Here is a 17,209-nt window from a genome sequence, read left to right as displayed (position 1 = left end):
TCATAACTCCTGACACAAATTAAGACATAACTGTCACTATAAGTTTCTCAGAATACAATAGTGGTCAAATACTGAAACTTGAGTCTTATATCGTTTTAATGATGTATAGTTTGTCAAGTTAATAACATTAAATATGTAGTAACTTTGAACTATTTAAAAAAAAAACGCTTCAGAGCGCCCACGCACTGGTGACGGTTAACAGGTTTTAACCAACCATATCAAACACAATAACTTGCAAAGATAAATCCTCAAAATTATTTTAAAAGGGTTCGAGTTATAATTTGGTGCATTATTTGCTGTGAGATTTCTGTAACTTTGTTTACAACTGCTAGCTTCATTTGTCAAATTTAACATAAAAGATCAACGACATGCATTTTAGATTACATATCACTTTTCTGGATTGTGTATACCAATGGCTTGCTTTGCTGATTTCTTTTGGCTGCATTGTCTGCAGTGGCAATGGAATATCAGTCGTGTATTAGCTCATGTGCATTAGCATTGATACCGATCATCTTACGTCCGTGCCCTCTAAAAGTGTGTCCAAAAGAAAAGTAGAAAGCCACGACTCTTATTTTGAAATTAAGATGCAAAGTCGGAACAAGGAGTGATCTGTGTAGGTCTGTAGGAAAGTAAAAACATAGTGAACTAATAAAACACACGGGTCAAATTGAACGAGCATTTACAGTGTTTGTTTGTTTCCAGGGTAGTGTCATCACTAACCTCTAGATGGTGACATTTCTGTCATAATATTCGGCCTGAAGTTCTAGAGGTGCTTTTTATACTCACATATCGACAGGTTAGGTTTAGGGGAGATGATTTTAGGGATGTATACAGCTGAATTACAGTCTTTTTTTTTTTGGCAGTCTAGAGATGGTTTCCAAAACCACAAGCTCATTGGCTGCAAAGGCAGTCAAGCTGTTAGAACGTAGGCATTATCTTTTAAAATCATCTTAAACATCTCCTTTTGGATTGTATCCCTAAATGTCATTAGGCCACTTCTATCCCATCTAGATATCAGCACAAAACCATCCCTCGCATACATTTTGCTATAATTATCTGCATAAAAACAGGCCCTATCCCAGGCTTTCAAATGAGTTTATGTCTGGTTAAAAGCCTTTTAATGCCTACATGTTCCCCCAACAGCTTGACTGCCTTTGCAGCCAGTGAGCTTGTGGTTTTGGAAACCATCTCTAGATGCCTTGCGGTGCTCACTGTGACGCATACAAACTCTATTTGTCCAACCAAATTAGTTTAGCATGGAAAGGAACTTTTTGTTCTCTTTGGGGAAATACCTGACTAAGATGGCAGAATGTGTTTAATAAAAAGACCATTGATTAGAGATGTGGAATTCTTCTATATTTCAGACCAAACTAATTTGAAGGATTCAAAGTAGCTGTATTGCCTTTTGTATTTAATGTAAATTAATGTAATGTGTTAGCCTACCTTTCTATTAACTGTGGAAGCACACGCTGTCTGTTTTGTTTAGTGCTTTCATGTTATTCTTTTATTATCCACTTGGTGGGACTGTTTTATTCTTATAAATGCGTTTTTTAACTTTTATACCACATTATGAACAGGTTATGTACTCATGAGTGAATTTAAGAAGCTTATGTCTGCTTGGCTGACAAAATTTAGTCTACTACTAAATAAGTAATATATTACATGACATGTCTTGGCTGTGTGTTCTCAGATTACATTATACACTCACCGGCCACTTTATTAGGTACCCCATGCTAGTAACGGGTTGGACCCCCTTTTGCCTTCAGAACTGCCTCAATTCTTCGTGGCATAGATTCAACAAGGTGCTGGAAGCATTCCTCAGGGAGTTTGGTCCATATTGACATGATGGCATCACACAGTTGCCGCAGATTTGTCGGCTGCACATCCATGATGCGAATCTCCCGTTCCACCACATCCCAAAGATGCTCTATTGGGTTGAGATCTGGTGACTGTGGAGGCCATTTTAGTACAGTGAACTCATTGTCATGTTCAAGAAACCAATTTGAAATGATTAGAGCTTTGTGACATGGTGGAAGTAGCCATCAGAGGATGGGTACATGGTGGCCATAAAGGGATGGACATGGTCAGAAACAATGCTCAGGTAGGCCGTGGCATTTAAACGATGCCCAATTGGCACTAAGGGGCCTAAAGTGTGCCAGGAAAACATCCCCCACACCATTACACCACCACCAGCAGCCTGCACAGTGGTAACAAGGCATGATGGTTCCATGTTCTCATTCTGTTTACGCCAAATTCTGACTCTAACATCTGAATGTCTCAACAGAAATCGAGACTCATCAGACCAGGCAACATTTTTCCAGTCTTCAACTGTTCAATTTTGGTGAGCTCTTGCAAATTGTAGCCTCTTTTTCCTATTTGTAGTGGAGATGAGTGGTACCCGGTGGGGTCTTCTGCTGTTGTAGCCCATCCGCCTCAAGGTTGTGCGTGTTGTGGCTTCACAAATGCTTTGCTGCATACCTCGGTTGTAACGAGTGGTTATTTCAGTCACTGTTGCCCTTCTATCAGCTCGAACCAGTCTGGCCATTCTCCTCTGACCTCTGGCATCAACAAGGCATTTCCGCCCACAGAACTGCCGCTCACTGGATGTTTTTTCTTTTTCGGACCATTCTCTGTAAACCCTAGAGATGGTTGTGCGTGAAAATCCCAGTAGATTAGCAGTTTCTGAAATACTCAGACCAGCCCTTCTAGCACCAACAATCATGCCACGTTCAAAGTCACTCAAATCACCTTTCTTCCCCATACTGATGCTCGGTTTGAACTGCAGGAGATTGTCTTGACCATGTCTACATGCCTAAATGCACTGAGTTGCCGCCATGTGATTGGCTGCTTAGAAATTAAGTGTTAACGAGCAGTTGGACAGGTGTACCTAATAAAGTGGCCGGTGAGTGTATGTGAGTGAGTTAACGCCTCCTCAGGAGCATTTCTAGCCTTTCAACAGTCTAGACTGTAGCCTACTGTTGAAAGGCTAGCAATGCTTTCTATAAAAAAATAATAATAATAAAAAAAGTGTTTCAATATTTGGCATTCTTTTTTTAAACTGGCATAGAACTGCTGCAATTCAGAGTGGTTCAAAAGCGGCATGCGCAAGAGCTGCTTCATTGTTAACAAACATGTTTGTTTCCTATATGGATTCACCTCGTTTTTGTTATCTGTCAAAGAAACCCGTTACTTCGCAGTGCCACTGCAAACGATTCAGTGCGTGAGTGAACTGCCCGAATGAATCAACAATTTTGATTCTGAACAGCTACTAGAAATCAAAGAATCATACATGACATGATTGCTGAAATATTATTTTTCTACTTAAACGATTTCAGGTCGGTTTACTATAATCTCTTTATTGGCAGACAAAAAAATGATCAGTAATATTTTACCGGTTCACAACGGTATTCACTGTTACGTAAAGTCCGTAAACGCAGACGCATATGAGCTATGCTTTCTTAGCGTTGCCGCAAGGGGTGCTATAGGGTGACTGTTTTCTTTTACTACTGCTGCATCCGAAATCGCATACTCAGGTACATGTTTTAACAAGTAAATATGGTGCATTCAAGTCATCTCGTAAAGATCGTATTTACGAGTAACGCACACAAACCGCTAGGGGTCGCTAACCTCTTACAATAACAAAGGCGTAGGTTGATGATGACGCATAAGCGGAATTATGGAACTTGGTGGATCTAATAATGTTTATGGATGAGTGAATACATTGATGTTTTTTAACATGACTGTGGTATGAAGCAGGGCGTGATTGCTAATGATAGACAGATATCAGCGCCACACGCGAGTCCCGCAAATGTAAGGAATAAGGACATTTCATTCTACCGAACTACCCGCAAGTGCTGAATTACTACTCACACGGGTCAGTTTATTTAACTTGTGAAGTAACGCAGCGCTATTTCACTTGGTCGACACTATCATACTAAACTGCATTTGAGTGTGTTGAAAGTTATATAATGTTATTCTAGTTTGTTGGCTGTATGAAACATTAGAATAACATACTGATCATATTCTAACATTTCATCATGTTGAGCTATATAACATTGATTTGTTTTATGTACATTTGCTCTCCTGTCTAATAAAGTACATGCAAGAGCGGCATCTCTGTCAAGTCGTGACTCGTGAAGCTCTGTCAAGTCTGAGTTAGTCGCTGACATGGAGCTCTCGGCATCTCGAAAACGCCAATATTGATCCTTGTTTTATTTCTCCTTTTGTCCCAAAGTCTGCTTGCCATGATCCATAATGTTTGAACGAAAAAACAACAGCATGAGCATGCCGCTAGACATAATGCAGTTGTCCACGTCTGTCGCCATGGTTACTATGGCAGTACAAACGGAAACCAGGGATATCGCTGATATTACGTCATTGACAGGCGACAATGACCAGGGATGAGCCATTATTTAAAATTGGAATTTCTCTGAAATTAAAAATCTTTGGGAACTTTTGGGATATTATAAGTACACAATTGCAGGAAATATATCATACCGTGCAAGTGATTTTTGGATATTTTATTACAAAAATCATACATATTGAACCTTTAAGCCCTGATCTTTACGAGTTGGGGGCGTGAATACCACAATACTTAAAGGTATTTAGCTCTGATATTGTTGTGATTCAGAAGTCGGAGTCAGGTCCATTTGCAACAACGTTTATTAAAGTCGCTTAACAGGAGTCAAAACAGCTTAAACAGTGTAGTGGGGCGTGCAGAAACGTGAAGTAAGCCAGGCAGGGGATCGATAGGCGGGCAGCAAACCAACAGAATCCAGGGACAGGCAGAGGGTCAATAGGCAGGCGGCTGACAAACACGGAGATCTAGAATAGCAAGGGGTAGAGTCAGGAAAGCTTCCAGGAAAAAGGCTCGGACATGCAGCACAGCTGTGAAACAATACTTCGCACCGAGTGAGCCGTGGGCATGGTTGATATAGGCTAAAGACAGGTGATTATTAGACACAGGTGGAAGGCAATCAGTGCGTGGGTGATGTATAATGGGATTTGTAGTTCTGGAGACATTAGTATTCTCGGGCGAGGACACATATTTATTTTTCTCAAAAAATGGCCTTATCTTTGACGCCGCAGTCTGTTTCCGTTACACCCAGCTAATTGAATTTCTTCTCCATTATCCCTAATTATATGTTCCAAAACAGCAGAGTTCTGCCTCGGATCACAGACCCAGAGAGCCGGTCTCTCATTTCGTGCCCCTCTGATTTAGTCTGGTTTTCATGATGTCCTTTTAAGGCAGGTCTGTTTGTCACGACTGTGGGTGTCTGGTCCTCATGGAAGCTGGTCACGCTGACTTCAGTAATGGAGAGTTTCCATAACACATCATCCACCCACTCCAGTCATATGTTCATGGGCTTGGTCCTCTACTTTACAGCACTTCACAGCCACCTGGTCCTTTTGTAGTTGCTTCATTATTTGTCAATTAGCACAGACAATGGCTGTCACTCCTCTTTACTGAATTAATCTTTCATGAGTATTATAGGCTCAGATGAAACACAGGACACTTCTAGTTAGCCATTTTGTTAGACATTCAACAGATACCTCTGTCCAGGGTGACTTAAGATTGAACTTTGATGAGTTCATCGACTATGGTTTGTTCGTTCGATCTGGGCTGACCTTATAAACTCTTTAGTTTTCTTGCTGATTCCTTATTCCAGTCCACCCACACTCTAATGTGTCATGTGTGGATATATTTAAGACAGGCACCAGGTCATCATGTCTAATGCCTAAGGAAAAACACAACTTTTTATTTATTTATTTACACCAATTGCATGTGATGCTAGAAACCCCCAAAATAGGTTCACACTTTTTGTTTGGCTTTTTCCACTTTCTCCTTATCTGTTACTCCCACCGTCTGTCCTTTCACACAAGAGGCAGTTGAAAATACGAGCAAAAAGCTGTGACTTGAATCATGTACTCAATGGCCTTTAGATAAAATAAAATAAAATTATAGCCTATGTATGTCGAGTTAAATTGTCTTTTTTTTCTTTCTTGACCCACTTTTTGGGTGTGAATGTTTACAGATAGCTTCTGTGCTACTGTATAAGTGAGATATAGCTTTTAGACCCGCATGCCTTAAAAGGACATAAACAATTCTTGAAATATTTCAAAATGACAACAAAGTCCCTTAAATCTGCATGCTGGTTAAAAATGTGGCTGACATTATTTGCCAAGAACCTCAGCTGCCTGCTGGGGAAACAATATACATGATGAAAAAAACGTGGCCTATAAATTCATTCCGTAATGATGTAGGGGAAAAGACAGTACATGTTGGCTGTTTATTTATTTAATGACATCTTCACAATCATCCACTGTATCCGTTTTTGACAGAGGAAAAAGTGTCAAAACTGTATTTTGGCCTGCTTGACGAGTGTAGATATTAATCAAGGTTGGCTCTTGATGGTATTTGATAAGATTAAATGTGTGCGTCACCAAATCAATTCCTCCCCTTTGTGAATAACCTTGACTAAAAATTGTTAACACAATTACTTTTGATCACCAAATGCAGGTTGGATCCTGCAAATCCTGGTTATGTGACGTACACAGTTCTGTCTCTATATTTCTCAATCTCTGTATGATTTAAGGTCAGATTGGGACACTAGTTTCCAAGTGTTTCAAGACGAAGCCAACCGCAAAATGGGTTCTCTGCTACCTTTTGCCCTCATTTCCTTTTCTGTTATTTAAATAATAATTATTAATATTAATTATGATGAGGTGAGATATGTCAGTTATTCTAGCCCTATGGGTGATATACAAATGTTTTCGTCTGAGGGCACCTGTCCTGCTCCCCTAGTGTTTCTAAATCCCAGGGTTTGTGTGGTTTGTCATGTGACGCCCCCTGTGAAATGTCAGATAGAAACCACAGACAGAGTATCATCAGGAACTTTAGTTAATCCACAAAAGGTAAAAGAGGCCAATCAAGGTGAACTGATACTTTCACAGTACAAACTCTTGGAACATATACCATAATAGAATTATGACTCAAAGAACAAATCATTTTAATCTTTGAGATTAAAAAGACTTTAATCTTTGAAGTGGATGGACAGAATGTTGCTGCAGGTGAAATTACTCACGTTTCACAGTGACATTGATCAACATAATTGATGCCACAGAGATTTCATACACATTGTCACCCCATCCAGAGTCACCCTGATACACTATACATGCCTTATAGGAGTATAAATTAAATTGGAAACTCAATTTCATGACAGTTCAAAAGTTTGGAGTTGGTATTATTTTGTAATGTTTTTGAAATAAGTGTCTTATGCTCAAAAGGCTTCATTTATTTGATTGTAAATACAGTAAAACAGTAAAATGTATATTATATCCATTTAAAATAACTGTTTCTTTTAATGTAGTTTAAAATGTAATTTATTCCTGTAATGACAAAGCTGAGTTTTCAGCACCCGTTACTCCAGTCTTGAAAGTTTAGAAGAACAGCATTTATTTTAAATAGAAATCTTTTGTAGCATTATAAATGTCTTTACTGTCACGTTTGATCAATTTAATGCATCCTTTTTAAACTTCTTTAAAAAAAATGTACAGACCCCAAACATTTGAATGGTCAACTTTGTGCATCCTCTGTACATTATATCTATGGCATGTTAATATGTTTCTTTGGAAAAACAATCTGATTGCCTATTAAGACTGAAGTTTCAGTGTAGATTGTAATCTAAAGTACAGTATCATGTTTACTGCCCCTAGTGGTTACACTTTACACTTTTAAATACACTGAGGAGCCAAAACATTATGACCACCTCCCTAATATGTTGTTGGTCCTCTGCGTGCTGCCGACTCATCTGAGGCATGGACTCTACAAGACCCCTGAAGGTGTCCTGTGGTATATGGCACCAAGACGTTAGCAGCAGATCCTTCAAGTTCTGTAGGTTGTGAGGTGGAGCCGCCATGGATCGAACTTGTAGGTCCAGGAAATCCCACAGATGCTCAATTGGATTAAGATCTGGGGAATTTGGAGGCCAGATCAACACCTTGAACTCTTCATCATGTTCCACAAACCATTCCTGAACAATGTGTGCAATGTGCATTATTCTGCTGAAAGAGGCCACTTCCACACCATTGTGATGAAAGGGTGTACTTGGTCTGCAACAATGTTTAGGTAGCCTAGGTGGCACTTGGAAAACTTTTCATCCACATGAATTGCCGGACCCAGGGTTTCCGAGCAGATCATTGCCCAAAACATTTTTCCTCAGGTAAAAAGGGCACACGTACACAGCCGTCCATGTGATGTAAAAGAAAACAGGACTCATCCGACCAGGCGAACTTCTTCCACTGCTCCAAGGTCCAGTTCTGACACTTTCAGCAGTGGACAGGGGTCATCATAGACACTCTGATTGGTCTGCGGCTACACAGCCCCATACAAAGTGCAATGCACTGTGTTGTGACACATTCCTCCCATAACCATCATTAAAATTGTGTATGACCTTCTGTTGGCTCAGACCAGTGCCTTGCCATAACAATCTGGCCCTTGTTAAAGTCAATCAGATCTTTATTCCTGCCCATTTCTCCTGCACTCAACACTTTGATTACAAGAACAGATTGTTTGATCTAATATATACCCAGACCTTATGTGGCCTTGTTAGGAGATTATCAACGATATTCACTTCACCTTAGACTGGTCAGAATGTTTTGGCTCATCAGTGGCCTTGTTTAAGTCCAATTTTTTATGCCCTTCCCTGGCTAACTTCCCTTCATCTCGCTTACTTGGATGTACGTCATTGCTTATGTTGCACAACTGCCCACTACAGGCGGAACCTTGCAATGTTTTTAAATGGAACGCCCCAAACCCTTGATGACTTGAAATCCGCAATGAAGCTGATTTATTAATTACACTTTATTTGCTTTACACACCATTCGGCCTGTATGTATGCTTGGGCTGTTGGACAAAATAAAAAAAAATTGACATACGAAAATTATCAAAATAGGCCTGCAATAGACTAGGCCTAACAGTCAGCTTAAGGTAGCTACAAGTATTATGTGGTTAAATGTCAAAATAACTAAAAAAATATGTCAAATATGTCAAAAATATAATACACTAGATTGTGTGGGGTCGGGGTAAATTAAGCACCATCTGCTGTGACTTCACAATCATGTTGCATTGTGGTCTATGGATCTGCCTGAAGCCCAATTTATACTTCTGCGTCAGTTAACCACTGCTAGGTAGTTAGATGATCTTTGTTCAGTTGTTAAGTCTATTTAAAAAGACTATTTGCTATTTAGCTTTTATAAATAGTGGTAGATTTCCTACACTTATATTTTGGATAAAGACTGTCAAAATCCACCATAAACTTTTGAAATAATTTTCTCTTAAGTGTTCTATTAATGGTTTCAGTGTATGTTTCCATGTATTAAGTGTTACCCACAGGACCATTTTTATAAATGCAGGGAATGTCCAGTTCCTTGTGTTTTAAATGGGCCAAAAGGTGAAATAAATAGCGAGGTCCCATATTAAGTCGATATTGCTATGCCGCAAACACTCTTTGCTCATCTAAAGCTAATGGGAATCTGCTGAGAGGCAGTGCTATTTGTTTGGTCGACTGGAGGCTTAATGTGATGAAGAAGTCCCCATGGAGAACTGATGGCTGGAGGCGAGAGATACTTCAGGTCACTTAAAACCAGCAGCAACTCTTTTTAAGCAATTTTTTAATATCCGTATATGGCTTGTCCAACAGGAGTTTAAGAATTTGTTTCTAGAACTGTTTCTAGATTTTTGTTTATTGGACTACTTTGGTTTGATAACAAATAGTTGAAAGAGTATGATGTCAAGTCTGTGTTAATTAGGCAAACGATTCCCTTTAGACAGAACTGATTAAATGCATCATGTCCCTAATGCACTGTCCCTTGATCCATTCATTTCCAGTAACAAACGTGAATTCCCTATATACAATATGACAACCTACTATGTATGAACTTATTTGTATTTGTACAGACTAAGCATATATAATTATCTGAGACTCCTCTGTGGGGTTTGGTTTACATTGCATGCATTCTCAGAGAGATTGATGATTCAGAGATGGCAATAAGCTTCAGTTTTGAGCATTGGTCACTTGTGCAGACATCTGTCACTGTGAGTGTCCTGCTGCTATCTTCAAGTGCTTTAAACGGAATGGTTCGACACATAAATCTGACTTTTTTGATGAGTATTTACATATTTCAAAGTTAGAGTTATCTGGTTACATCTAGCCAAAATTATTAAATACATATAAACTAAATAATTAGTGTATATGTCTAGCTAACTTTAGAAATAAAACCTGACTAGCTGGTCTTTTTGTTTATATAAAATATAAATATAAAAATATTGGTATAAAACATGGACCAAAAAGTCATTTAATACTAGAACTACTTCTAGATTTAAATGTAATGTCTTTTATTCAATAAGGATGACTTTACACATTTTTAAAATTTAATCATGTTATTAAATAATAAATAATAAAATTACAGGAAGAGCTTAATTCCCAAATATGTGTCAGTTTAAAACAAGGGCCTCATAAACATGTTTAAGCAGGGCCACTTTGTTTATAATTAATCACTTTATAGTTCATAAGGTGGACACATTATAATCAAGTTGAATAACAGAGCACTGAAGGAAAATCTTTGTTTATTCATACATCATATTTTGCATCTTATATATCTCGTTCAACCCACGCTGATTTATAAAACACCCTTTTCAACATGAGTGAGTTTGCACAGTGTATTCTTCTAGCCAGGCATTTTGCATTCAGATATTTCTTTCCTGAGCATCCCTGAAGTCTATTGACAAAGTGTTTTAACTTGCTTTAAACAGTGTTGCTCACAATTACTACACAATGAAATAGATGCTACTGTAGGATGTGTGTCCAATGTTGGTGATGTGAATGGCTCATTTTCCTATTGTTCCAAAGGACATCATCCTGGCTAAAAGACATCATCATGTTGTTCTAAAGGACATAATTATGTTGTTCCAAAGGAACCATAAGCCTGTCGCTCTTTGTATGTAAAGGCTGTTATTATAATTTATAATCCACTATACAACAGTTAGTTCTTGTTCTCAAATTATTCAACTTTATTTGTCTATGTTTGGAAAACCTGACGTGAATGTGGAGCGGGGCTAGGAAATCTCTGTGGCTTTGCTTCGCTCCACTTCACTCACATATGCTGCTCCAGACCGGCGTTTATTCAGTGCTGCTTCATGACATGTGTTACCGGTCCTACTCGACCTGCTCCAAGCGAAATTGGGTTGGGAGGCGTGCGCGCTAACAAGGACGCTAAAGACCATAATCTCTTGAGGCCAGGGGAGTGAGGTTTACATGCACAACTCTTACTGGCCTATACGTCAGTAATACGCATCCCCCTAAACCTCACTTCCATCCGAGTCACGGCACCAAATGTAGTCCTACTTGACCCGCTCTGAGCGGGATTCGAACCGGTGTCTCCAGCTTGGGAGGCGGGCGCACTAACAAGGACTAAGACTGCCAGTCACTGGCATGCCTTTTGTGGCAAGAGCAGTGAGGTTTACACTCACAGCTCTTACTGGCCTACGTCCGTTGCACATGCAGAGTCGATGCTTTGACTTCTCTTGGAACTATTTTCATTGGAAAGAAATATACAAACTAACTGGTCAATTTTTGTCTAACATGTAAGTTACTGGATATTCATTTCCATGTTTATAGAACTGTTGTATAAAAGCAATATAATCCTTCTGTTGTTCTGAATATCAGCGTGGCTGTGATTACCTGCAAACGAATTATAGAGTGCAGCAGTGCCCGGCCACTTTTTCAACGGCCTGGATGGTTCGGGATGTATTTTTCACATAAGAAAAAAAAAAAAAAAAAAACTTAATTAAAGAGTTGTAAGCCATGAACCAAACCAGGTATGAGATAATCACATTACAAACTTTGATTTGGAGCTAAATATTATTTGAAAATCAGAAAAAAAAAAAAATCAAGGTACATGACTGTGTACTTAATTGCTTTACAATCTCATGAAACACTGCAAATTACATCATTGAATTAAAAATGATGGATAAATATAGGCCTAATTTATTTAAGGGTGTTGATTATATAGAAATATACACATAGTTAAGTAGTTTTAGAATGCAAGAAAACTACCTCTACACATCATTCACAGTGCTCAAGAGCTCTTTTTGCGCAATTTGCTTGTCGCAATTATCAGATTGGTGGAGATTTCTCTGCAAAATCTGCCAAAGTAATGCTGTTTTTTCAACAGGAATTCTGCTATTGCCTATTAAACAAGACTATTAAAAAAATATATATAATGTGCGATCAGAAATAATGCGGGCTGGTAGCTACAATAAAAACACATACCATTAATTAACAACCTCGCAGTATGTCTGTCTTTACAGCCTATGTTTATAAGTTAGGCCTACCATTCAAAATGAATTCCCATTTGGAGAAAATAAATAAGATTTTTATTTCTGGAACCTGACTGTTGCACTCTATAATGTGACAACCTTTATAAGAGCTTTCCAAAACAGGTAGGTCAACACAGTTTCTGTCCTTGAAAAATAAACAAAATTAATAGAAACTGTATGACGTTCACAGTTGTTATTTCTCTCACTGCACAGTCATCGCCGATAATGTCATATAATTACATGCCAGTGATGCCTCACAAATAATCTGGTGTCACACTCCAATAGCTGCATTCTCGGTGTCCTTGGTAACCAACTCCTCTTGCAACGGTGACGAACCCTCCATTAATTCTAGACCATGTTCTGTCAAAGACGAGACGTCAGGTCTTGCACTGTAGCTTATCAAAGATGCTTGGTCAGTTGTGGGAGAGGCTGAATCCCAAATATTTGGCTGATTCTCAGGGGTGCCGAACCCAGAACTGCCATATACGTTTTGTTTAGTCGAAGATGTGGCTCCATGTGCCGAAGGAGGTTCAATTGATGCACCTGCTACCAGAAAACTAGTTTTCGACTCATCGCTAACTTCTGCTGTACTGAAACGTCCTGGTTTTTCGTGAATGTGTAGGCCTACTGGGTCAAATGTTCCTATTTGGTCAGTTTTCTCTGTTTTTGTTGTGGGGATATTTGGTAGGCCTTCATGACCTTTGTTGTCAACCAAGTGCAGTTGTCCCTGTTGAGAAGTGGAGTGGGCGTAGGTGGGAGTCTGTGTTGATCTCAAACTTACCGGTGGTGTATTATTCATCTTGTTAATTGTCGGTACATCACTTGTTGTGATATTACTTGTGTTTATGGGTATCATTGCGGCCGTCATCAACACATCTGACCGTCCAGACACAGAGGCAGACGTCGGTTTCCATATCAAACTGTAATAAATTGCCAGTATTATAGCAGCCAAAGACACTGACAAAACATAAGCGAATACCGTAGCCAGTCTCACCCACTTTTTATTGGTTTTAGCAGCCATTTTAGCCTTTTTATCTCCCGTGTATGTAGCCGGTTTGCCCCGTTCTATGTTGGGCATAAAGTCCCGTTCCCTCATGTTCGCGCGGATTCTCCCTCTGTGCTCCAGTACGCCTTCCGTCTTGAACGCTTGTTATTGACGACTAACGTTAATTCAAGAGAACTGCTGACGGTTTAAAACACAGCGCTTGTCGATTATCCACGTCGCTGTTTTTTATTCATTCATCATTCATCCAATCTTGCAAATCCGATCCAATAATGATCCAATAGAGAGATGTTTCCAGCATGACAGTAGCGTGTGGTCGTTATTCCATGCAGAGATGGCCGGTAGCTAAAGCAATCTAACTCTGTCTAAACCAGAGAAGAGATGGGATTCATCTGCTAAATGACATGAAAACTGACATACAAGACAGCCTCTGTGTTTGTGCAGTGAGGGGACCTTGTGCTACAGCTAAAATGAACGGAGGTGGGTCTTACTAACAAGTCGCTGCCCACAGCTAAACGTCATCCTGTCAGAATCCCTGTGTTTGGGTAGCAGAAAAATAACATAGGACATGGTTACATTTAAAGGGAAACTGTATCCATTTGGCCACAAATACATTTGAACAGTATTGCATTTATCAATTCGCTTATTAATAATTATAAAATAGGTAGGGAAATTCTGTTTTTTGCAGGACACTGTCTCTGCTTGAAACTTGTCAATTATAGCAACTTTATAAACTATTCATCAACTGTACAAATAGACATTTGTACAAATTTCAGTTCTTTTTCACCGGTCTTGATTCGATTAATAGTTTTCTATTCTGTTTTAGAAACCCTGGTGCAGGACAGTTGTTTTCTTATTGGCTATATTTAAAAAATAAAGGCAAATAAAGGCTATCAAATATATTATGTATTGAATAGTTTAATTTGGAGTTTTTTTTTTTAGAAACTAGTCAAAGATTTTACCGGATCTGTCTAAAGGACACTTTTTGGCCATTTCAGATGTAGGATGGTTTATGACTTTTGTCAAATATTGCTTTTGCCTTTGTTTTGACACATTATTCATGGATATTCATCAATTAACTGATGCCACCAGCTGGGCAAACAGCTACACTGCACTATTACTGATTTTTTTTTTTTTTTTTAGCATATTACAAGTCAATATTTAATTTATTGGTCAAACAAAGTACACCATTGCTGTTGGTTATGATGATAGAATATATATGATTGTCTGAAGAGAGATATTTGAAGATGTTTGGAGAGAAGATAGAGTTGTGTCTCATTCTACTCCCAAAGCAAGCTTGTCATTTTTACTTACTTTAGGTGTCCGTTTGACACCTCTCAACATGTTTTTCACACAGCAGTTTTTCTTTCTCTTTTTCCTTTTTTTTAGTAACCAGACAATAGAGAAAACACTGAGGACAAGTGTTGCCACTAGATGGCTTTACTTTTAGCAATGCAGAACAATAACAGACTATTTTTTTGAGTTATGTTATACAAGTATTCAGTAACGTGGACTTGGCTGAGGGTGCTGAATATGCAACCTAATGGGTATAAAATGAATCTGGATGCACTCATCAATGATCATATAAAAGCTTCTTGCATAGTCATGAGCTGCCATGTGATTCTCTTCTGTATACCTTCACAGGCTACAGCAGTTAGTTGTAACAGAATACATTTTTTTAAAGAATTTAAAGGGGTAGTTCACCCAAAAAACGTTATCATCATTTATTCACCATCAAGTTGTTCCAAACCTGTATGATTTTTCTTTCTTCTGTTTAACACAAAAGAAGATATGTTAAAGAATGTTGGTAATTAGAAAGATGACGGTAGCCATTGACTTCCATAATAGAAAAAAAAATACTAATGGAAGTCAATGGCTACATCAACTAGTTTTTTCTATTTTCCATCACAATTATCTTTCCATTTGTTTGTTTCTTTATTCTTTTAGCTTCTCTTTATTTGCTTTATTAAACAATTTTCTGCCTCAATGTGAATTTTGAAGCTGTTATTTTTTTAAATGTAAGTTGTTAGCAAGTTGCTATATAAGGACTAAAGCGGTTATACAATTCCCCGAGCATGAACTCACCTCGGTGATTCTACATTTCTATGGCTTAAAACACTTTTTTTTAAATATTTTTTTTTATATGTGTGATAACAAACCCCATTACAGGAAATAATGACCTCAGTGAATTGTGTGTGGGTTAAAGACACTAGACCAAGACATAATTAAAGAGTAAATCTGATGACAAAAAAAAAAAACAGTAACGGCAAACTAATTTAAAACAATTGATATTTTAATTAAGCTTTTGTTTGTTTGAATAGTTTACTTTGCACTATATTCATTCATTATTAGCACATGGGTACATTTATTTTCTTTAGTGTATTTTCTCTTATTTCATCAAATAACTTAAGTGATATTAAGTCACTTAAAGGGAGAGTTCACCCAAAAATGAAAATTCTGTCATCCTTTATTTCCATAGTATTTTTCTTCCAATGGGGTCCATCATCTGTTTGGTTACCATTATTCTTCAAAATATCTTCTTTTGTGTTCAACAGAAGAAAGAAACTCATACAGGTTTGGAACAACTTGAGGGTGAGTAAATGATGACAGATTTTTCGTTTTTGTGTGAGCTATCCCTTTAATTGGCGTTTTCAATAGAAATGAATCAGAACCATACTTGCTATAAAAAAAAGTAATGAAAGTGCAGATACATTTTCATAAAAGAAAAAAATCTTAATAGTTAATTTTCGTGAAGAAAAAATCACATTGAAATGCAAATAAATACATTTTAATATTGCCAGAGCGAACTTAAGTTCTTAACCAGATTGTTAGAGAATAAGGAAAAATGGCACCTAAAAATGTGTTTCCTTATCTCTACGCACCTTTAGTTTGTATTTGTCAGTTAATGAGGTGAAACGCTGTTTAGAAGCAAACTCTGACTGACTGCATGTGTTTTGACGAAAGCAGAACCCATGTTGAGATGCCCCAATAGGTGTCAAGGGCCTGCTCTTGACTGTGCCTGAGTCCACACGGCCAAGCTCAAGAACAAAGGGTTGCAAGACTCTCCTTGTCTGTGTCCCACAGATCTTTGACGACCCCCCTCAACCCCCCAACATACACAAGCACGGCCCATACCCCAGCACATACATACAACCTCAGCATGTGGCAGACTACCGGAGCCGACCCAATGTTGCCCCATTTGCATTTTAAGCACAGGATGGAAAGAGAACACTTGAGGTGTTGTAGCACACAACGGCTCATCAACATTTCAGCATTTCAGTGAGTTTTTACAGTACAGCTCCTCACAGGCACGATTCACCCATATATACCATAACAGCATGATGCTTGACTTAGAGTTCAAGTTTGTTTGACTTGCAACTTTCGGACTGGCTGTTTAAGACAACTGAAGCAATAATTATGTCAAATTTGGCATAAGAATAAATAAATACACGCTACAGGGATCTTCCGCATTGTTTTAAGCCTGGCACCAATCTCTCTCCCCTCAAAAAAACTGGACTGGAGAGGATGAATTTAGGGGGGGGGATGTAGGTTAGTGGGTAGATGAGGTCGAAGAAGAGGGGGTGTGTGGCTGAAGGAGTAGAAACAAAAGGTTCTGTGAAAGGCTGCAAAAGGTGGACAGGCAGAAGTGTTAAAAGTGATACCCTGAAGAAACAAGAGGCAGATATACACCTCACCTTCCCAGATCTCTCTCTCTCTCTCTCTCTGCCATTTGCACATACTGTCTGCTCTAGCACAACTCCAATCAACAAATTTGTGAGCTTGACCTTGTGTGTCCTGCTAGTCTGACTTGTCTTTTAGTGAGATAA

At 38.5% G+C, this 17,209-nt stretch overlaps 1 protein-coding gene across 1 annotated transcript; it reads right to left on the bottom strand.

Annotated features, from left to right (window-relative positions):
* Positions 1 to 12,410: 12,410 nt before the first annotated feature.
* zgc:153157 (uncharacterized protein LOC751674 homolog) lies at positions 12,411 to 13,827 on the bottom strand. Its single transcript, XM_056256225.1, has 2 exons — positions 13,378 to 13,827; positions 12,411 to 13,299 (listed from the first exon to the last, which is right to left on the bottom strand). The coding sequence occupies exons 1-2, from the start codon at positions 13,473 to 13,475 to the stop codon at positions 12,651 to 12,653; spliced, it is 747 nt and encodes a 248-aa protein (XP_056112200.1). The 5' UTR covers positions 13,476 to 13,827; the 3' UTR covers positions 12,411 to 12,650.
* Between the last annotated feature and the right edge of the window lie 3,382 nt (positions 13,828 to 17,209).

Source organism: Rhinichthys klamathensis, unplaced genomic scaffold, assembly GCF_029890125.1.
Source record: "Rhinichthys klamathensis goyatoka isolate OS25496 unplaced genomic scaffold, OSU_Roscu_1.1 h1tg000125l_1, whole genome shotgun sequence".
Taxonomy (NCBI): Eukaryota; Metazoa; Chordata; class Actinopteri; order Cypriniformes; family Leuciscidae; genus Rhinichthys; species Rhinichthys klamathensis.
The sequence above is the reverse complement of the archived record's forward strand: the minus strand, read 5'-3'. Positions and strand labels throughout refer to the sequence as shown.